Source organism: Staurois parvus, unplaced genomic scaffold (genome assembly GCF_062004578.1).
Source record: "Staurois parvus isolate SC_StPar_1 unplaced genomic scaffold, SC_StPar_1.0 ptg000315l, whole genome shotgun sequence".
In the NCBI taxonomy this organism is placed as follows: Eukaryota; Metazoa; Chordata; class Amphibia; order Anura; family Ranidae; genus Staurois; species Staurois parvus.
The window spans coordinates 4,753,153-4,776,329 of NW_028318111.1; the positions used below are offsets into that span (position 1 = coordinate 4,753,153).

A 23,177-nucleotide genomic window follows, 5' to 3' on the forward strand; every position below is an offset into this window, starting at 1 on the left:
TTTTTTCAAAATTTTTGGACTTTTTCATTTATATAGCAAAAAAAATAAAAATCCCAGCGGTGAATAAATACCACCAAAATAAAGCTTTATCTGTCTCAAAAAAATGTTAAAAAATTCATATGGGTACAGTGTTGCATGACCGCGCAATTGTCATTCAAAGTGTGATAGCGCTGAAAGCTGAAAATTGGCCTGGGCAGGAAGGGGGTGAAAGTGTCCGGACTTGAAGTGGTTAAGCTCCCCCATCCCAACACACTCATGCGCGGAAGTAAATGCATATGTAAATCATGCGCACATACGTAAACGATGTTCTCAGCACATGTGAGGTATCGCCACGATCGTTAGAGTGAGAGTGACAATTCTAGCACTGGACCTCCTCTGCAACTCTAAATAGGTAACCTATAAAAATGTTTAAAGCGTCACCCGTGGAGATTTTTAAGCACTGTAGTTTGTCACCATTCCACAAGTGTGCGCAAGTTTCTCAACATAACATCCTCCTTCATATCCTACCAAAAATGGGGTATATATTGTGTTGGGGTTTTTTTTATTCACTAAAGTGTATTTTTTTCAAAAAATGTGCATAGAAAAACTGCTGCGCAAATACTATGTGACATTAAATAAACTGCCATTTCGTTCTCTAGGGTCTTTGCTAAAAAAAAATAAATATAATGTTTGGGGGTTATAAGTAATTTTCTAGCAAAAAAATACAGATTTAAACTTGCAAACAAAACGTCATAGAAAATGCTTAGTCTTCAAGTGGGTATTACTAATGTGATGCTAATACTTGTGTGATTTTGGTATCTTCCTCTGTCCTCCCCTTCTGTTTAGGTCTAGTTAGTTTCCATGTTCACTCAGTCTGTGTTAGTTGATCACAGAGACAGGGCTTAGGAAAGCCATTGGTGTTGATTTGCTATAACTGGAGAGTGAAAAATCTGGTGCAGCTGTGCATGGGAGCCAATCAGCTTTGAACTTCAGCTTGTTCAATTCAGCTTTGAAAATGAAACCTGGAAGCTGATTGGTTTCTATGCAGAGCTGCACTAGATTTCACACGCTCCAGTTTTAGTAAATCAACCCTATTGTCTTCTTACACTTCAAAAGTCTGGAAAAACATCCTTCCTATGGCAGATAGCTGAAGTAAAATTGTAAATTAATGTTGTGTCTTTCTGAAGAGTTAAGCTGTCTGTGGATGGTGCCGAGTCAGCAGGTGCCCCTACTGTCTGGACAGGCTAGGTTTTAGGAGGTATGTCACTGCATAAAGGGACATTTTTTGAAACAGAACATGCATATTGGGGACATATATCCTGTGTTGTAGGGCTAGACATTCAAGAAATTGGGTATGTTCTCGGCATCGTGTGTGGTGACTTCAGGGAAGAACAGCAACTACCAAAGGATCCTGACACCAAGAAAAAGAAGGTGACAGGGGAGGGAGCACCAGCACACAGCCTGTGATTGACAGCCTCAGCTCTGTTCCTATGTGCTGTGTGACGGTGTCTCTTCCCTCAAATCAGTTCTCAGAGCTTTCCTCACTGAGCACTTCAGTGTGTAATTCCAGCTCTCTGCCTCCTGTTTTCCGACAGCTCAGACAAGCTGTATAAATTCTGGCCTTTGAGATCATATCCCCCTTATGTATTATACACGGAGATCCTTATGTATTATACATGGTGATCATATCCCCCCTTATGTATTATACATGGAGATCATATCCCCCCTTATGTATTATACATGGAGATCATATCCCCCCTTATGTATTATACATGGTGATCATATCCCCCTTATGTATTATACACGGAGATCATATCCCCCCTTATGTATTATACACGGAGATCATATCCCCCCTTATGTATTATACACGGAGATCATATCCCCCCTTATGTATTATACACGGAGATCATATCCCCCCTTATGTATTATACATGGAGATCATATCCCCCCTTATGTATTATACATGGAGATCATATCCCCCCCTTATGTATTATACATGGAGATCATATCCTCCCTTATGTATTATACATGGTGATCATATCCCCCCTTATGTATTATACATGGAGATCATATCCCCCTTATGTATTATACATGGTGATCATATCCCCCCCTTATGTATTATACATGGAGATCATATCCCCCCTTATATATTATACATGGAGATCATATCGCCTCTTATGTATTATACATGGAGATCATATCCCCCTTATGTATTATACATGGAGATCATATCCCCCCTTATGTATTATACATGTTGATCATATCCCCCCTTATGTATTATACATGTTGATCATATCCCCCCTTAATCTCCTCTTCTCAAGAGAGAATAAATTCAGTTCCTCTAATCTTTCCTCATAGCTGATCTCCTCCATGCCTCTTATCAGTTTGGTTGCCCTTCTCTGTACTTTCTCCAGTTCCCCAATGTTCTTTTTGTGAATTGGAGCCCAAAACTGAACTGCATATTCCAGATGAGGTCTTACTAATGATTTGTACCGGGGGGGGGGGGGGGAATGATATCTCTCTCTCTGGAGTCTATACCTCTTTTAATACAAGAGAGGATTTTGCTCGCTTTAGAAACCGCAGCTTGGCATTGCGTGCCATTATTAATCTTGTGATCTACCAGGACTCCCAGATCCTTCTCCACCATTGACCCCCCCCAGTTGTACCCCCCTTAGTATGTATGATGCATGCATAGTCTTAGCCCCCAAGTGCAGAACCTTACATTTATCAACATTAAACCTCATTTGCCGCATAGTTGCCCAATTACACAGAGCATTGAGGTCGGCTTGTAATTTGGAGACATCCTGTAAGAACATTATTCCACGGCCAGCTTGGTGTCATCTGCAAAGACTGAAATGGGATTTATAATCTCAGACCCTATATTGTTTATAAATATATTAAACATTTTTGTAACTGATAACTGAAGAATTTCAGGTATGGGAGGTATAATCAGAAGTCTTGGAAGCCGGACTCAAGCCAGTTTTCCCATCAGAAGGGTACATTATATTTATTTCCGACATGAACAGAAATTCTTGGATTTGTTGTGTTTGTTCCTGTAGCGGCGCGGGGCTTGTTTGGAGGAAAGTCTGCCGCGGCGACGTATATATAACTTCATTTATATGCTAATCAAGGAGTTTAATATATTTGTGTGAATTAGAGTTCGATCCCCCTGCACATATTAACCAGTTCCCCCCCTAATGGAGTGTCAGGAACAATCAGGGCCCGGACCGGCGGGATGACGGTGTGGGGATATTGCACCCGGCACGCCTGCGTTTTGTGCATCCGTAGTGGGAATAAATTGGGAGGCAGATCTGTGAGGTGAATAGTAATTAAGGGAGAAGCCGTGCCAAGGATTGCAGCGCTAAATTTCCCCTGAGACGTGGTGAACATCTGATCAGCAATCTGCCAGCAGGGAGGGGGGGAACAGACCGCGACATTACAGAGCAGAAACGAGAACAGTCCGTGTTGCCTCCAGAAACCAATCACACCATCCCTGGCCTTCTCCCGTACTGTACAGCAATCAATAAAAGGAATAATCCACTGCTACAGGAAAGCTAACATACCAGGATAAGGATCTTTATTTTCAGTCAAATTCAACGACAATTGAAAATTAGGGTCACATGACTAAAATTAAAATCCTTATTAAAGTGAACGATGGGCAAAATAAAGAAATTTCATATATGGTTCCATTACCACAACAGGTTTTTTTTGTTCCTGAATTCCCCCGTGTAACATTGTTTTATTACCTGTTGACCCAGCCTATGACTGTTGACCTGGATCTACTGATCTGTTATTTTATTATTTGTCCTATAAACAGGGTGACAACACATCACAGATCACATGAGAGCATTATCACCCTGTAGATAGGGTAGTCTTAAATGTCATTTAAATGGACTTCCCAGAGCACCATGGGATAGCTAAAAAGCAACACAGCAGATGCTCTTGGAACTGAGGTTGCGGTTTGTCTGATTGAAGTTTCGGGTTGAGATGGCCAGTAAGGGATAAGCCAATGAGACAAGTCATCCTCTTCTTGGTATGAACACTGCAGCTTGAGCTATTGAGCTCTGTACACAGGATTAACATAGCAAAAGCAAACTGAGAAAAAACCCATAACACCCAACCTGCTGGCTGAAATGTTTTTAATGCGCAACAAATCATAATTATTGGACCTAAATATGTTTTTAAGTCCTGAGCTTAAGAAATGAAAAAAATATAATGTACAAAGCTTATATACATTCTATTTCTATTTAAGGTGTTACTAAACTATATCTGGTCTCCCAGGACCCTGCATTCACTATATCCGGTCTCTCCAGACCCTGCATTCACTATATCTGGTCACCCCGGACCCTGCATTCACTATATCTGGTCTCCCCGGACCCTGAATTCACTATATCTGGTCTCCCCGGACCCTGCATTCACTATATCCGGTCTCTCCAGACCCTGCATTCACTATATCTGGTCACCCCGGACCCTGCATTCACTATATCTGGTCTCTCTGGACCCTGCATTCACTATATCTGGTTTCCCCAGACCCTGCATTCACTATATCTGGTCTCCCCAGACCCTGCATTCACTATATCTGGTCTCCCCGGACCCTGCATTCACTATATCTGGTCTCCCCGGACCCTGCATTCACTATATCCGGTCTCTCCGGACCCTGCATTCACTATATCCGGTCTCACCAGACCCTGCATTCACTATATCCGGTCTCCCCAGACCCTGCATTCACTATATCCGGTCTCTCCGGACCCTGCATTCACTATATCCGGTCTCCCCAGACCCTGCATTCACTATATCTGGTCTCCCCGGACCCTGCATTCACTATATCCGGTCTCCGCGGACCCTGCATCCACTATATCTGGTCACCCCGGACCCTGCATTCACTATATCTGGTCTCTCCGGACCCTGCATTCACTATATCTGGTCTCTCCGGACCCTGCATTCACTATATCCGGTCTCTCCGGACCCTGCATTCACTATATCTGGTCTCCCCGGACCCTGCATTCACTATATCTGGTCTCCCCAGACCCTGCATTCACTATATTTGGTCTCCCCGACCCTGCATTCACTATGTCTGGTCTCCCCGGATCTTGCATTCACTACATCTGGTCTCCCCAGACCCTGCATTCACTATGTATGGTTTCCCCGGACCCTGCATTCACTACATCTGGTCTCCCCAGACCCTGCATTCACTATATCTGGTCTCCCACAGTATGTACAACATGGAATTGCAATTATTGTAGTAAATATAAATGGCTAAATACCTTTTTTCACCAGTATATAGCAGTTTTGTGACCTCTATCAGTGTTCAGCAGTGCACTGTTTAAAGCTTGTAGGAGGAGTTTTCATTCCCCTCTAACAGTCCTATTAGGCTGCATGGCCCCTGGACCCTCTGTCTGGACAGTGCTGATTGACCCTGTGCTAATCACATGCACCCTCCCAAGAAAAAAAAAAACTCTAGCAATACACACCAAACTGAGCATGTGCAGCTTGCCCCAAGGCTCTTTCTATCTTGGGAACTGTGGAAGAAGGGGAGGATCAGAGAAGACAGGATCAAACAACCTTTTTACACAATGCAGAGGATTAACCCCTTAGGGCCCACAGTGGGTATAACAAGCATGCTTTACTGCATCTACAGACTGATTGTACTGTTGTGGGTTTAGTAACACTTTAAACCTGTATTGTAACTAGAGTTTGATGTCATGTAATGCACCCTGTGCTGTCCATGGTCCTGAAACACAGGCACATGTGTGATACATAAGAGCAGCGATCCTACATTTGGATTTATTAACATGACGCTCTCTCTTTCTTGCAGGATAGTTTTCTGTTCAGTGTCTCTATATTAAGCGGGATCCTCTGCTCTCTATTGGCCGCTGTAAAATTCATGTTGGGAAAAGTCCTGACGAGTCGGGCGCTGATCACTGATGGTAAGTAATAATTCCCTAAATGGCCAAAGAAAATGTCTGGGGATTGAGCGGAAGATATGTTGATCAGAATAATGAAAAGACACTTTTCAAAAAAATGTCAATGCAACCCAAAAATGTGTATTTTAATTATTTAATCAAAATTCCCCACAGTAGCTTGCAGGAAAGGGAAAAGAAAGGAATGCTTCGTACATTTCATGTAACAATATACTTAGAATTAGAGGGTTTGTATTGCATTTTCATGTCCAGGTATTACCCCATTTACCTCCACTAATCCCCCTCCCCCTTCACCTTCCAAAAAAAAAATATTTTTATGTTTTTAATGTAGAAAACATATCTTTAGGTACTCTCACCAGGCTTGTAAAATTATTGCAGGGGCAGCTGCTTGGAGCCTAGTTCCTTTGGACATTGGCATGCCCCCAGAACTACATCTTCCAAGAGTCATTTTCCTATGTGTGGTTGTGGTCAGGCCCTTGGAAGTCAAGGCTGCAGCATTGTTTTGCTGGGAAAGAAATCAATGGGGTTGATGTACTAAAATTGGAGAGTGCAGAATCTGGCGCAGATGTACATGGTAGCCAATCAGCTTCTAACTTCAGCTTGTTCAATTAAGCTTTGACAAAAAAAAAAAGTGGAAACTGGTTTCTGTTCAGAGCTGCACCAGATTGTGCACACTGCAGTTTTAGTAAATCCCCCCAATGCATGTATGCTGGGAGTAACAAAGAGGGGCAGGAATAAACAGACATCTGTAGTCCAGCACACAGGGCTGACAACGCTGCTTGGGACCTCAGTGCAGCAAAGGCACTGTGTTGTCAGCCCAAACAGGAGATTAAGATCTCTCTGGATATCTGGCAGATCATCAGGATTTTTCTATATTTGCAGGATTTTTATAGAGATAAAACATGGAGAAAGGTGCATGTATTGCAGAAATTTTGTCCTGACGTGCTTTGAAGCAAAATGTGCTCTTTCATATTATGATTGCATGTAATCTAGACATTTCTAAATCAGCTACTAGTCCTAATGAGTTTACTTTGTCTCTTTTTTAACCACTGTCAGGATATAAGCCGCACAGGGAGTGCATGGTTTTTGATGAGTCAGCTGACTCATATACTTCCAGCGGTAGAAGAAGTGCCAGTGTAGTGCTGCCAAGTAAGGAGGAGACCCTGTATATCCAAACATGGTGTGTGTGTGTGTATATATATATATATATATATAGTTACAAGAGACACAAGTCCATCCGCTTTAAACAATAGAAGGGAAATAATTATGTATATATATATATATATTTACAAATTATATTTTAAAATATCAGCACCTATGAACTTATGAAAAACTTGCATCAGGGGAAGCTAAAAATATTAAATATATATATATATATATACACAAGTGCAACTTGAAACATTAGAAAATCGTGCAAAATTTCATTTATTTCAGTAATGCAACTTAAAAGGTGAAACTAATATATGAGAGACTCATTACATGCAAAGCAAAATAGTTCAAGCCGTGATAACACCTGCAAAGGGTTCCTGAGCCTTTAAATGGTCTCTCAGTCTGGTTCAGTAGGAATCACAATTATGGGAAAGACTGCTGACCTGACAGTTGTGCAGAAAACCATCATTGACACCCTCCATAAGGAGGGAAAGCCTCAAAAGGTAATTGCAAAAGAAGTTGGATGTTCCCAAAGTGCTGTATCAAAGCACATTAATAGAAAGTTATGTGGAAGGGAAAAGTGTGGAAGAAAAAGGTGCACAAGCAGCAGGGATGACCGCAGCCTGGAGAGGATTGTCAGGAAAAGGCCATTCAAAAGTGTTGGAGACTATCACAAGGAGTGGACTGAGGCTGGAGTCAGTGCATCAAGAGCCACCACACACAGACGGATTCTGGACATGGGCTTCAAATGTCGTAATGAGTCTATCTCATATATTAGCTTCACCTTTTAAGTTGCATTACTGAAATAAATGAACTTTTGCAAGATATTCTAATTCTTCAAGTTTCACCTGTGTATATATATATATATAAAATTACAGGTTATATTTAAAAAAAATTAGCACTTATGAACTTATGAAAAACTTACACCAAGGGAAGGGGAAAAAATAGATAAAAAAAATTAAATATATTATTTATTATTTATTTATTTATCGAGTTTATATAGCGCCAAAGGGTTTGCTCAGCGCTGTACAATAGAGGGGGGACAATACATGAAACAGTACAGTAACATCAAACAGCACACAAGGGGTAAGAGGGCCCTACTCTTTCGAGCTTACAATCTAGGAGGGAGGGGGTAGAGGTACAGGAGGAAATGGCTGTGGGGGATGGAGTGGTAGGAGGAGGGAAGGGCAGCGGCTGTTAGGTGAGGGTGGGGTAGGCTTCCCTGAAGAGGTGGGTTTTCAGGGAGCGCCTGAAGGTGAGGAGGGAAGGTGACAGTCTGATGGATTGGGGTAGTGAGTTCCAGAGGATGGGGGAGGACCTGGAGAAGTCTTGCAGTCGTGCGTGGGAGGAGGAGACCAGGGAGCAAGATAGAAGGAGGTCCTGTGAAGAGCGAAGGGTACGGGTAGGGTGGTACTTGGGAATCAGGTCGGTGAGGTAGTTAGGGGCAGTGTTGTGAATGGCTTTATAGGTCAGAGTGAGCAGTTTGAATTTAATGCGTTGGGCAATGGGGAGCCAGTGGAGGGAGAGGCAGAGGGGGGTGGCAGAGGTGGAGCGGCTGGTGAGGTGGATGAGTCTGGCAGCTGAGTTCAGGATGGTCTGAAGCGGGGAGAGTTTGCACTGGGGTAGGCCGATGAGGAGGGAGTTGCAGTAGTCAAGGCGTGAGATAATCAGGGAGTGAACGAGTAGTTTAGTGGTGTCTGGGGTAAGGAAGGAGCGTATTTTGGCGATGTTGCGAAGGTGGAGCCTGCATGTATTTGTGAGTGATTTGACATGAGGTTGGAAGGAAAGGTTTGAGTCCAGAATGACGCCAAGGACCTTGGCTTGCTGGGCGGGATTGATGGTGGTGTTGTTGGTAGTGATGGAAAGGATGGGGGGGGGGGGTGGCACGGGAAGGGGGAAAGACGAGAAGCTCGGTTTTGGAGAGGTTGAGTTTGAGGAAATGGAGCGACATCCAGTCAGAGATGTCGTTTAGGAGGTGAGTGATGCGGGCGGAGAATGTGGGGGTGAGGTGAGGGGTGGATAGGTAGATTTGAGTATCATCAGCATAGAGGTGGTAGTTGAAGCCGTGGGAGTGTATGAGTTTGCCAAGGGAGGAGGTGTAGATGGAGAAGAGAAGGGGTCCAAGGACAGAGCCCTGGGGGACCCCAACAGAGAGGGGGAGGGAAGAGGAGGTGGCGCCGTTGTAGGAAATGCTGAAGGAGCGTTGGGATAGATAGGACGAGAACCAAGAGAGAGCGGTGTCTCTGATGCCAAGGGAGAGTAGTTTATTAAGGAGGAGGGGGTGGTCGACTGTGTCAAAAGCCGCAGAGAGGTCTAGGAGGAGGAGGACAGAGTAGTCGCCTTTGGCTTTGGCGGTTAGTAGATCGTTGGTGATTTTGAGGAGGGCAGTTTCGGTGGAGTGTAGGGGACGGAAGCCGGACTGTAGTGGGTCAAGGAGGTTGTTGTCAGTTAGGTGGGCGCTTAGGCGATCGTAGACCAAGCGCTCAAGGAGCTTGGACATGAGTGGCAGCAGGGAAATTGGTCTGAGGTTGTTGAGGTCAGTGGGGTCCAGGGAGGGCTTTTTGAGTATGGGGGTGATGTGCGCATGTTTTAGGGGGGAGGGGAAGACGCCAGTAGCGAGGGAGAGATTGAAGATGTGGGTAAGGGAGCGGATGAGGGAAGAGGGGGGTGACCGGAGGAGTTGAGAGGGGATAGGGTCCAGGGGGCAGGTAGTGAGGCGGGCTTCTGAGAAGACTCTGGTGACTTCCTCAGTGGTAGTAGGGCTGAAGGAGTGCAGTGATGGGGGGGTTACGGTAGGCAGGGCCTTGGGTGTGGTGGGGGGCAGTGCCGTTGCAAGGTCAGAGGAGGGGAGAGATGAGAGGGTGATGGAAGGGGGGAGGCTAGATGGGGAGGTAGACTGCAAGTTGACTATGTCCTTGCGGATTGCGTCAATCTTGCTATGGAGATGAGTGGCAATCTCGTGGGCGGTAAGTGAGGTACTGAGTGGAGGAGGGGGGGGAGAGAGCAGGGAGTTGAAGGTGGAGAAGAGTCGGCGAGGGCAGTTTGAGAGGGTGTTGATCAGGTCAACGAAGTAGGCCTGCTTGGCGGCGTGGAGGGAGGAGGTGTAGGTGAGGAAGGCAGATTTGTAGAGGGAGAATGCATGAGGGGACCTGGTTTTGCGCCATAGTCTCTCCAGCGCACGACTGCGACGTTTGAGGCATTTAGTGTGGTCGTTCTGCCATGGTTGGAGCGGTCTGGGTTTGATGTTGCGTGTGGTTAGGGGTGCCAGAGAGTCTAGGGTGGCTGATAGTGAGTCGTTGTACGCGGTGGTGGCTAGGTCAGGACATGACAGTGGAAGGATGCTGTCGTGCAAGCGGTCGGCAGCCGAGTGGAGGGGGGCCGGGTGCAGGTTGCGGAGGTTGCGGCTGGTGATGGTTTGGCGCACTGGGGGGGGGGAGTTAGGGGAAGGGGAGATGGAGAACGTGAGGAGGTGGTGGTCGGAGAGAGGGAAGGGGGTGTTAGTGAAGTGGTTAAGGGTACAGAGGTGGGAGAAGACGAGGTCCAGGGTGTTCCCATTGATGTGGGTGGAGGATTGAGTGTGTTGTGTGAGCGCGAAGGAGGTGGTTAGGTGGAGGAGTTGAGAGGTAGCTGGGGTGTGGTCGTTGATGGGGATGTTGAAGTCCCCGAGGATGATGGTCGGTAGCTCAGAGGAGAGGAAGAAGGGAAGCCAGGCGGCGAAGTCATCCAGGAAGCGGGCTATGGATCCGGGGGGCCTGTAGATCACTGCGATCCTTAAGGGGGTGGGTGAGAAGAGCCGGATGCAGTGAGCCTCGAAGGAGGAGAAGGTTAGGGAGGGGGGGTTAGGGAGGACCTGGAAGGTGCTCAGCGGTGATAGGAGCAGGCCGACACCACCACCTTTGTGACCACCCAGTCTTGGTGAATGGGACCAGATGAGACCTCCATGAGAGAGTGCCGCAGGGGAGGTAGAGTCGGTGGCCTGTACCCAGGTTTCGGTGATGGCTAGGAGGTTGAGGGAGCGGGAGATAAAGAGGTCATGGATGGCAGTTAGTTTGTTGCAAACCGAGCGGGTGTTCAGAAGTGCAACCGAGAGAGGGGGGATGGATGTGGGGAGGAGGTGCACAGGTATGAGGTTGAGGGGGTTGCGGCAGCTGGCGGGAGCAGGGGGGTCCCTGGAGGGGGGGAGAGGTGGTGAGGGGCCAGGGTTCGGGGAGATGTCCCCAGCGGATAGGAGAAGGAGAAGGGTGAGGAGGGTGGCATGGGAATGGGAGGTGCAGGAGCGTGTGGGTCTGGTAGTGGTGGCACGTGGGTCGACCGGGGAGTGGAGTACCAGGAGGAGGTGGTGAGTGCCGTAGTGGGGAGAGGGCAGAAGTGAAGGGGCAATGTAGAGCTGTTTTGGGGGGGTGGGCGGGTAGAGGGAGGGATGGAGGAGAGGAAAACGAGGAGGAGAAGTGCAGGTGGCATGCTGGGGTGAGTGCAGTGCTGTTCGGGACAGGGGAGGTGAAGGGATACGGGTCAGGGCGAGGTGATGTGGAGAGTCTATATCACAGTGGAGGAGTCCACTAGAGTCCTTCTGTAGGGGGAGAGTGGGAGTAGAGTCCAGCAGCTGGCTGGCTGCAATCTGTGGGTGCAGTATGCTGGCGTCCGAGGGGGCATCAGTGGGTCTGGTGGATCGGCGAGTGGAGGGGACGTAGGGTGCGATGTTGGGGGGCGTTGGCAGGCAAGGTGTCTGGTGATGCTGGCGGCTCGGTGACTGGAGATTCGCTGGGTGGTCCGGGTCTGGGAGATTCGCTGGGCGACGTCTCGATTCGCTGGGCGACGTCTCGATTCGCTGGGTGGTCCGGGTGTTGGGTGACCAGAGGTGGTAGCTGGGTGCCCGGTAGCTGGGTGCTGGGTGTCCAGGGGTGGTAGCTGGGTACCCGGTAGCTGGGTGCTGGGTGTCCAGGGGTGTTAGCTGGGAGCTTAGACTTCGAGTTGCCAAGCAAAGGCCAAGAGATGGGAAGGACGGGAGAATCCTCATCAACAATGCATTGCAATATCTGGAACGGCATTAAAGACCCATGGTTTTACGGAATCCCCTCGATGCAGGTAGCGGAGGTGCGGCGTTGTCCTGGAAAGGTTCCTGGTCTGGGGCTGGCTGGTGCAGGGTGGCCCGCAGGGTGCTGGGAGGCCTGAAGCAGTTCCCAGGCAGGGTCGCCGGGTGCGAGCAGCTGGGTGCCCCGAGGTGGCGGCTGGGTGCCGGGTGGTCTGGAGTGGTCCCAGAGCTAGGGAGGGCTCCAGGGAGACCGTGAGGCCGTGCCGGTTCCTGGTGGTCCAGGGTGATCAGCGAGGACCCAGGGCTGATGGGGAGGGCCCTGGGCAGGCAGGCAGGTCGGCGGGACCCGGTGGGCAGAGCGGTGACGGTCCGGGTAGATGTCCGGCGATCCGGTCCGATCGCGGCTCGGCCGCGGCCAAAATCGAGGCCGCGGCTTCGGGTGCGCGGGTAGGCCGCGATTTCCGGGCCTATATATAAATATAAATATATATATACAGTGGGGATCAAAAGTTTGGGCACCCCAGCTAAAAATTTGTATTAATGTGCATAAAGAGGCCAAGGAAAGATGGAAAAATCTCCAAAAGGCATCAAATTACAGATTAGACATTCTTATAATATGTCAACAAAAGTTAGATTTTATTTCCATCATTTACACTTTCAAAATAACAGAAAACAAAAAAATGGCGTCTGCAAAAGTTTGGGCACCCACAGTTGTGTTCAAAATAATAGCAGTCAGACATTCCTAACCTGATCAATCACTGTTTTTGGTAGAAATGATATTTCTACATGGCAAATAATTTCCTAGCAGGTGTAGTAGAGTAATAGAAATCCAACAGACCCAACAGTCATGACATGCATGCTGCTGATTCTGTGTAATTGAATCACTTATTGAAAGGGGCATGTTCAAAATAATAGCAGTGTGGAGTTCTATTAGTGAGGTCATTCATTCTTTGAAAAACAGGTGGCAATTATTGCCCTTATTTAAGGAAGGAAGGCAGCAAATGTTGTACATGCTGGTTACAGTGCATTTCTCTCTGAAATTCTGAGGAAAATGGGTCGTTCCAGACATTGTTCAGAAGAACAGCGTACCTTGATTAAAAAGTTGATTGGAGAGGGGAAAACATATAAAGAAGTGCAGAAAATGATAGGCTGCTCAGCTAAAATGATGGCAAATGCTTTAAAATGGCAACCAAAACCTGAAAGACGTGGAAGAAAGTGAAAAATTACCATTCGAATGGATAGAAGAATAGCCAAAATGGCGCGGACTCAGCCAACAATCAGCTCCAGGAAGATGAAAGAAGGTGTGACGTTCCCTGTGAGGACTGTTACAATTAGAAGACGCCGATGTGAAGCCAAGCTATCTGCAAGAAGCCCCCGCAAAGTCCCACTGTTGAAAAAAAGACATGCTGAAGAGGTTACAATTTGCCAAAGAGCACATTGACTGGCCTAAAGAGAAATGGCGCAACATTTTGTGGACTGATGAAAGTAAGATTGTTCTTTTTGGGTCTAGTGGGCGGAGACAGTTTGTCAGACGACCCCCAAACACTGAATTCAAGCCACAGTACACTGTGAAGACAGTGAAGCATGGTGGTGCAAGCATCATGATATGGGGATGTTTGGCCGGTGTCACGGTGTTGGGCCTATTTATCGCATACCAGGGATCATGGATCAGTTTGAATACATCAGAATACTTGAAGAGGTCATGCTGCCTTATGCTGAATAGGAAATGCCCTTGAAATGGGTGTTCCAACAAGAAAACTTGTGGGATGACATCAAAAATGCAGTTTCTGAGGCTGAACCAAGAAATAGAGAAGAACTGTGGAATGTAGTCCAATCATCCTGGGCTGGAATACCTGATCACAGGGGCCAGAAGTTGGGTGACTCCATGCAACACAGATGTACAGCAGTTCTCAGAAACAGTGCGACTACAACCAAATATTCATGAAGTCATTCAAAGGAAAGCAAAATCTTCAAACATTTTTCAGTTTATATAGTGAATGTTTGAGTTTGTAAAGAAGAATACAAACACTGCTATTTTTTTGAACCGTCTAATATTCACTTTTCTTCCATTTTTTTAGAGGAACAACACAAATTTGATCTATTTTTCTTCATGTTTTGATTTGGAATAGAATGTGCCGTGTTCCCAATGCATTTCTATGTATGGAAATAAAAGCTATTAGAAGGATTTTGAGCTTTATTCACTTTTTTCAACACACTGCTATTATTTTGAACACAACTGTATATATTACAAGTTATATTTTAAAATATTAGCACTTACGAACTTATGAGATAACTTACATCAAGTTCATTGGTTTTACATCTCTATGTATTTAAGTGGTTAGACATGTTGTGATGGTACAGAAGGGGTTAACACTGCCGGTGCAGCATCTTCCAGATTTTGGCTGCGGCTGGGACCCCCCTCTGGTCAGATTTAATTACAGAAAGGCCTGGAATACGCAGTTCTCTCTGGACCGGCAGATGCTCCAGCATATTAATATAATTTGTGCTGAGCTGTACTTACCAGCCAGTGCTCAGATAATAGATGGGGAATAGACACGAGCCGCAGAGGAATATCTGCAGACATTATACTGAGTGTACAGGAATTATTTTCAGATCTGGTAAGAGCAGCCTGAGGACCGAGAAGAGGGAGGCTAAAAAGAAACTCTAACTTTTATTACTTGGGTACATTGCATACAGTTTATACACACACAGAATGCACAGCACAGAGCATACATAGTGCACAGAGCATACACAGCACAGAGTATATACAGCACAGAGCATACATAGTGCACAGAGTATATACAGCACAGAGCATACATAGTGCACAGAGTATACACAGCATATACAACACAGAGCATACATAGTGCACAGAGTATATACTGCATATACAACAGAGAACATGGACAGTGCACAAAGTGTACACAACATGCACATCAAAGAGTGCACAGACCAGGGGCGAACTGACCATTCAGGCACTCGGGCAAAGTCTGAGGGCCCGGGGTCAGTAGGGGGCCCCATGAGATGCCCCTGGTACCTTTTATAGGCTTTTTTGGGTGTGCTTTGAGTGTGGGCGAGGACACAGGGGCCCCATAATCCCCTATTGCCCAGGAACCCCATGTGTTGTCAGCCCAACCCTGGCACAGAGCATACACAACACAGAGCTCACACACTGCACAACGTTTATACATTCCACACGGTACAAAACACACAGACCACACACAATGTACACAGCATACACAACGCAGAGCACACAATGCACAGAGCACACTCAATGTACACAGCATACACAACGCAGAGCACACAATACACAAAGCACACACAATGTACACAGCATACACAACGCAGAGCACACAATGCACAGAGCACACACAATGTACACAGCATACACAACGCAGAGCACACAATACACAGAGCACACACAATGTACACAGCATACACAACGCAGAGCACACAATACACAGAGCACACACAATGTACACAGCATACACAACGCAGAGCACACAGAGCGTACACAGTGTTGAGAATGCACAGATTGTTAACAGCATACACATATGGAGTACAAAGAATGTACACAGAGAGGACACATCACAGAACGTGCAGAGCACACATAGGGATTGATTTACTAAAACTGGAAAGTACAAAATCTGGTGAAGCTCTGCATAGAAACCAATCAGCTTCCAGGTTTTATTGCCAAAGCTTAAATATTAAAGCACGCCTTCCCCTAAATTATGGAATTTAAGGCACTTACCTATTCTTAACAAGCTGTAAATGAGCTTTGAATCAAGCCATCACTGACCTGTCTAGCTGCTTGTACCATGGAGAAATTCATCTTCAAAATTTACAGAAGTGTTACAGGTAGCAGAGAGTTAAAGCCTAACCCTAAACTTTGAACAACGTAAGAGATTAAAATATGATCATAATTGCACTTCTTTTTGTGATTATATTGAGATTTTCACTTGTTTTTATTTTTGCCTGTGTTCCTGTTGGAGAGAATCTACATCGCTTCCTGTCCTGGCAGGTGGAATTCCCTCCCACCCCAATATGGACATGAATGTAAAAAAAAAACCCAGTAGAGGTTCAGACCCATATCTGCTTTATCTAGAACAACAATGGGAATTTTGAGTTACCTGTACATTATTGGAGTATAGTACCGGATGTGTAGTCATAGACCGTAAGTTTTAGGTCTTTTGGTCACCTTCATGTGATTGACACTGGCAAAAGCTTTGCTGGAAACACCCTCCAGGGCACTCTCATGTAACCCCGCCTACTCCATGGGACTCCAGTTTTGTAGTAAGCAAGAAGGAAATACCGAGAACAGAGGGGAGGGACCAGTGTCCTGTACTGTACTCCAAGATGTGGAATATACAGGTAAGTCAAGACTTCCAAATGTACAGTACAGGACACAGGATGGGTAGTCATAGACCATGGGTCATCCCCAAACGATAAACTGAGGGGGTGGGCAACAATATAACACCAACAGAAAACAGGCCCAAAAAATAAAACAAGGGCCAACAGACATGAAACTCTCAGTTGACAGCTGGAAGCACCTTGTGCCCAAAGGTTGCACCAGCAGAGGCATGGAGGTCCACACAGTAAAACTTTGAGAAGATATGAACAGAAGACCAGGTGGCAGCTTTGCAGACCTACAAAACATGTGCTTGATGCTGAAAAGTCCAGGAACCCCCCAAAAATCTGGTGGAGTGGGCTGTAATAGGGAAGGGGAAACTTATTTCTTGAGGGCATAAGCTCAAGAGAAAAGGTCCCAGAGACACCTAGCTATGGTGGAAAAGGAAGCAGGATGACCCTTCTAGGATTCCCCAGGGGGGACAAAAAGAATCAGTATTTCAGAAGGAAGAAGTTACATTTAGGTAGACCCTAACTGCTATGACCACATCCAGACAATGAGGATGGCGTGCTTTCAGGGCAGGACAGAGGGGCGGTTAGATAATATCCTCATTTAAGTGAAAGGAAGAGACCACAATTGGAAGGAAGGAGTGTCTGGGTCTCAGGACCACTTTATCTCTATGTACGATAAAGAAAGGTTCTTTACAAGAAAGAGCCACCAACGACACTCCTGACAGAGGTAATGGGCACCAAAAAAGGCCACTTTATTGGTGAGATCCACCAATGGGGTATCACAGATTGGTTCAAAGGGGGGTCTTTGAAGGAATGTAATTACGAGATTTGATCCCAGGGTGACATCAGAGGTGGGAAGTGGTGAAGAAAATTAAAATGTATGGGTGTAGAAACTTCTCCAGAAGAGTGGAAGTCCATAACCTAAAGACACTAACAAGAAACTGAAGTCTCACAAAGTGGGTGGAGTTATATAAGAGTACCCCAGCAAAACATCATGCCCTGGTCAATGATGTCACAAGTGGTGAGGGTCACCCGGTGACATCAACGGGTGGCCCTTCTCCTTAGTTTATTTAGTGGCAGGAGGCAGTGGAGCTGTCATTCGGTGGGAGCTAAGCATCGGTACGGGTCAGGTTTTTTGTGCTTTGGGTCAGCGGCTGGCAATCATCGTGATTGACATACTTTGGGGACATTTATTTTTTTTGGGGGGGTTTTGGAATAAAGGTCCTGTCAAAACAGTTTTTTTATGTACTTTTTAACTGAGTAGGGGTACTATGTACCTCATACTCATTCACATATGGGGGGGGGGGGTCAAATTCCAAAAAGTCACCCCCACAAGCATCAGCCCAGGGTTGTGGGGAAGAGGCCCTTGTCCTCATCAACATGGTGAAAAGGTGCTTTGGGCACCTCCTCATGTTGAGGGCATGTGGCCTGGTATGGTTCAGGAGAGGGAGGGATTGCTTGTTTATCCCCCTCTCTTTCTTGGCCTGCATGCTTGGATAAGGGTCTGGTAAGGAATTTTGGGGTGGAGCCCCATGCAGTTTTTTACAAAAATTTGGTGTAGGGTTCCCCTCAAAATTTATACCAGACATGAAGGGCCTGGATTGGGGGGGGGGGGGACCAGCACTGTTTTTTTTTTAATGTAAATGCCGGCAATTCTTTTGTTTACATTCTGCTGTCAGGGGGGACCCTGGCCTGCTCCTTAACAACCATGCCATTTACTGGTTGTTAAGGACAACAGCAACCGCCTGCTTCTTAATAACAAGCTATTTAAATGATTAAAATACTGCTAGCTTTACTGATATCTCATGCAGTATTTTAGTAGGTTTTCTTTGTAAATGGCAAAAAAAAGTTTGAAAAACGCTAAGAGGTTTGTTACTGCAGTTCTTAAAGCAGTAGATCCTTTTTTGTGAATTGAGCCCTCCGTGTCCTGTGTGAATGGTCAATACCCCTGTCGAGTTGTCGAGTTGTTTTTCGATCTCCCATTGGAAAGATTTGCCTTCCCCATCCCAGAGACACAGCAGGAAGTAAGAAGAGATCTCTCCAAAGTGAAGGGAAATTCCCTCTAAGACAGTTATCACCAGAATTATCTAAGTCACTATCTGGTGTCACCTTTGGAAGATGTTCTCCTCTCCTCCTGTTTCGGTGACAACTGTTGGGTTTCCCATTACTTTCTATGTCACAAGGACTCATATGAGGGTGAATCAGCCAGCAGGGACACAGACAGTATTTTAAAAAAAAACAGACAGAGACTCTAACCCTTCCACATTCTATGCAAAAGCAAACACATTTTGGCTTCACATGATCTTTGAGGGGGCTTATACTGCTATGTGTCCACACAGGAGTCACAAAACTTTCACCCAAGATTTACACATTTTTCTAATTGCATTCAATTGCATTAAACAGACCCCTAGGGATTGGGAAGGGGAATCAATGTAAGGGATAAAATTCTGGCCAGGTACCATTTATTCTGGTTGTCAGTGCTGGGGGCTTCATCCTGAATAAATCTGGCGCTGGGAACCCAGCACTGATGACAAATTCTTCCTTCTCACTTGGCAGATTCCCCCCATCGCTCTTTTTATTGCATTGTTAACTCATTCATTAGGAATTGCCCCCGGCTACAATTTAAAATAAAATGACTGGAATTAAATATTGATTTGTAATAAAGAACGGGGACACATTCATTGAATATTTATATTAGGTCCATATTTTACTGGTCGCTGTGTCCACATCCTTAGAAGAAAACGTCTTCTATCCATAGCCGCATTCAGTCTGTATTGCTCACTGACTGTGATTGCCATTAGTGGCCCACATGGAAGAAAAATATATTTTAAAAATATTCTTCCCAAATATATGGACATATATGTGAAATGCTACAATTTTGGCCATATTCAATATATTTAAAAAAAATAAAAATAAATTATATATATATATATATATATATATATATATATATATATATACACTGCATGTTGAAATGCATTTTTTATATATTACAAAATAGATGAAAAATATTTTTAAAAATATGTATTTTTTTAATTATATTGTTCAGATTTTTTTTAACATATAAAAAACTTATGTTAACGTATATTTTTACATATATTTGAAAATGCATTCCACAAATGTAGATTAGGATTTTTAAAGACATGCAGTAAATTTGAAAATTTATTTTTATAAATATACCTCATTTATTTTGTAATAAAACTGCATTTCAACATACAGTGTGTGTGTGTGTGTGTGTGTATATATATATGTATGTGTATGTGTGTATATATATATATATATATATATATATATATATATATATATATATATTGAAATATATTGAAAATGACCCAAATTGTAGCATTTCAAATATATGTCAATATATTTGGGAAGAATATTTTTAAAATATATTTCAAATATATTTTTCTTCCATATGGGGGGGCTTGAAGGTGAGAGTTCACACTATGGCGTTGTGGTAAGATGCGTGTTAGGATGCAATTTATGGCAGCACCCGTTAAATGTTTCAGGAAGATGTGGTGATATTCATTCTGAACACTGCATTGTTCTGACAGATCATGACGCGTACACCGATATTCGGCAGAGCATCGCACCACAACATGTCAGCACAATGCACAACAATGAAAGGCACTGCATGGCACCAATGCATTTGATGTGCACTGCATGCAGCAATAGGTAGTGCAGGCGATCCATGTGCAGGCAAAAGGGTCGAGCGAAGCTGAAGACTGGCGGGGGGGGGGGGGGGGGGGTAGAAGCGAACTGATGACAGTCCTCTGCAGTGTGTGAGACCACAGTGGGCCCCATCTCCCCTTGGGGTCCATGCGCCCAGCACACTTTGAGGATAGGCAACTGGATCTGACAATCTCATAGTATGAAGGACTTTCCTTTCTGATAACACTGATGTGGTGCAGAATTCACAGCGTTTTCAGTGTGAATTCCGCACAGCATTAGAATCACACCCCATTCATGCGAACCGCTGCGGGTGTGTATGCTAAGTTAGCAACACCCCGAAAGCGGTCTGCAAAATGCGGTGCGATGTGCAGAATCGGATCACATAGGTGTGACTCACTATGAGATCCAATTCTAGTGCGGACCAAAAAAAGGGTCGTGCACATTTTTGGTGTGGGTGCGGTGCGATTAGAGCCATACAAAATGTAAGGCTCCAATCGCACCGCACACAAATCGCATGTGATTTGCCCAGGAAAGCGGTGCGGTTCCTGTGAGAATCACATGCGATGTACCGCACCACAAATATGTGAACCCGGGCTTAAAGCTGAACTCCAGGATACATAAAAGGTCCTCCCTTGCAGTAAGGCTGCCCTTGGCACTTCAATGGTTAACTCTTCAGTTATGTCTAGGGGGCTTCCAAAACCTGGTTTACCTACCTGATCCTCCACTTCTACAGGCTCCCCCCAGGCTGCAAGACCTGTTCCCCTATGCCATTAGGGTTGCCACCTCATCCCCTTAAACCTGAACATATATTAATTACACAGGTTCTGGGGCTGATTAAGGTGGCAATTAAAAGCACTTAGTGCCGTATCTGCATTAAATTAGCATCGAAAACTGTGTAAGCCCCCGGTCACACTGCGATTTGGCATGCGATTTACATGCCAGGTGACTTGCAAATCGTATGCCAAGTTGCGGTCATACTGGTGTGGTTCCGACTTGGTCCGACTCCGATTTCTAAAGTAGTACATGCACTACTTTTGATGTGATTTCGTGTCAGATGTCTTGCAAATCACAATGAAATCAGCAAGTCACCCAATTTTGAAATCGTGCGACTTCACTGTAACCAGCTTTGATGTGACCGGGGGGGGGGGGGGGCAAATAATTTATGTTCGGTTTCAAAGGGGATGAGGTGGCAACCCTATATGTCTCGATGGTCACCGATCTTCTGATGTCATCAGGACCAATGCAGAGCCCTTAGCCATCCAGAGGGTGCCAAGGGTCAGTCCACTGCCAGGAAGTAGGGGAGTAGAGGAGAGGACTGGCTGCCGGGGAAGTGGAGTGGAATTTGCAAAATTGTGTAACAGAAACTAAGAAAAACTTTTTTTTTCAAAATGTTGTCTTTTTTTTCATTTGTTTAGCAAAAAATATTAAACACCCCATGATGAGTAAATACCACCAATAGAAAGCTCTTTACGGCTCAGAAAAATGATAAATAATTCATATGGGTACAGTGTTGCATGACCGCGCAATTGTCATTCAAAGTGCGACAGCGCTGAAAGCTGAAAATTGGCCTGGGCAGGAAGGGGGTGGAAGTGCCCGGCGTTGAAGTGGCTAATGGTGGTATCTTTCTAGGATTCAACTCGCTGGTTGGCGGCATCATGGGATTCTCGATTTTGATCAGCGCCGAGGTTTACAAGCACCACTCCTCCGTCTGGTATCTGGATGGGACTGTCGGGATTCTGATCGGACTGATCATCATGAGCTATGGGGTCAAGTGAGTGCAACTCTAACCTGAAGTCATTAAATGTTGGCGCCTGAGGCCCCCGAAAGTGAAGGAACATCTGTATGAAGCCAACCATGAATGGCCTTGTTTGATCCCATGGATAATGGGGGGGCTGGCCCTGGTATATGGGGCTCTGGTGTTTCGGTGCAGCTGGACAGTACACCTAGCTGTACGAATGTTTCATTCAGGATGTGCCCCGGGTGAACGCTTGGAAGGCAAACTTCTTCTGTCCCGTCATCCTTCCCTGGTGCAGACTGGCCCACACCTTAGTACCACTAGGTGCACCATCCAACCAGCTCCATCTATAAACTGAAATCGTGGCCCGGGGCTCAATGCCCAGCATGCACGGGGATTCTGGGTGTGGCAGACAGACTTCCATCCCCCGCCCAATCTGAGCACCCTAATGACCAGTGAGTGGGTGGGAGGAGTTTATTGAACGGGGTGGGGTTTAACACATAGGTTTGGGTAGATGGAAAAAAAAACTGGATCAGAGAGGGACACAGAAGCAACTCTTCGGGCCCTTAGGCTGGACTTTCACTTTCAAGGTTTTAAAATGTTCGACCGGTTTACTTAAAGTTGAACAATGGATGGAATTCCATATGGTACAGTCTATGTGATGGAGCGATGGCTCCGCCCTGAGGTATTGTTGGGATGGGCGTATTCTCTGGCAAATCATAGGAGCGAGTACACACTGCACATGTGCGGTCCGAAGGAGCAGGACAGCACTTCTCCCCATGGCATTAGGGGGCGCTGGTGCCAACGACTGCTCTGGGCCATCGCTGGCCACAGAGGATTTTCAGATGCTTCTTATAAATATGTTGTGGATCACATTGTGTAAGCAGAGAGGGCCCTGTAACATGGTTTAGTATATTATGCAGATATACCCGTAGGGGGCAGTATAGTCTACTTTTGTTTTTTAAATGGACTTTAAATGCCAACTGGACTTTCAGTTTAAATCAGACAGATACATTCCCGGAGCTTCCGAACAAAAGTTGTGCTGAGTTTCTTTTCTATAGGAAGCAGCCACAGCCAGAGTGGAAAAGCCTGAGCCATTCCAGCCTGCTGCTCTGTGGAAGCAGTGGTCTCTCTGCTGAGTGAAAGCACGGAGCACAAACGTTCCTCATTGCAGACCGTGGACTCAGTAGGGGGCGTGTTGGAACCCTGCAGAAAGACTACTTTTTCCACACAGACAGCAAGAGTCCTTTCTCTACAGCAGGAATCTCCAAACTTTATATCTAAATAAAGTGCCAGTTTAGGGGGGCAGATTGTGGCCTTTGGGATTAGAAAG

At 45.6% G+C, this 23,177-nt stretch overlaps 1 protein-coding gene across 1 annotated transcript in view; it reads left to right on the top strand.

Annotated features, from left to right (window-relative positions):
* The window catches only part of TMEM163 (transmembrane protein 163), a 231,782-nt gene that overhangs the window by 199,683 nt on the left and 8,922 nt on the right, over window positions 1-23,177 (top strand). Inside the window, exons 6-7 of the mRNA XM_089683606.1 lie at window positions 5,795-5,906; window positions 21,739-21,880. Of these exons, the coding sequence (XP_089539732.1) occupies window positions 5,795-5,906; window positions 21,739-21,880 (254 nt within the window). The remainder of the gene's footprint in view (window positions 1-5,794; window positions 5,907-21,738; window positions 21,881-23,177) is intronic.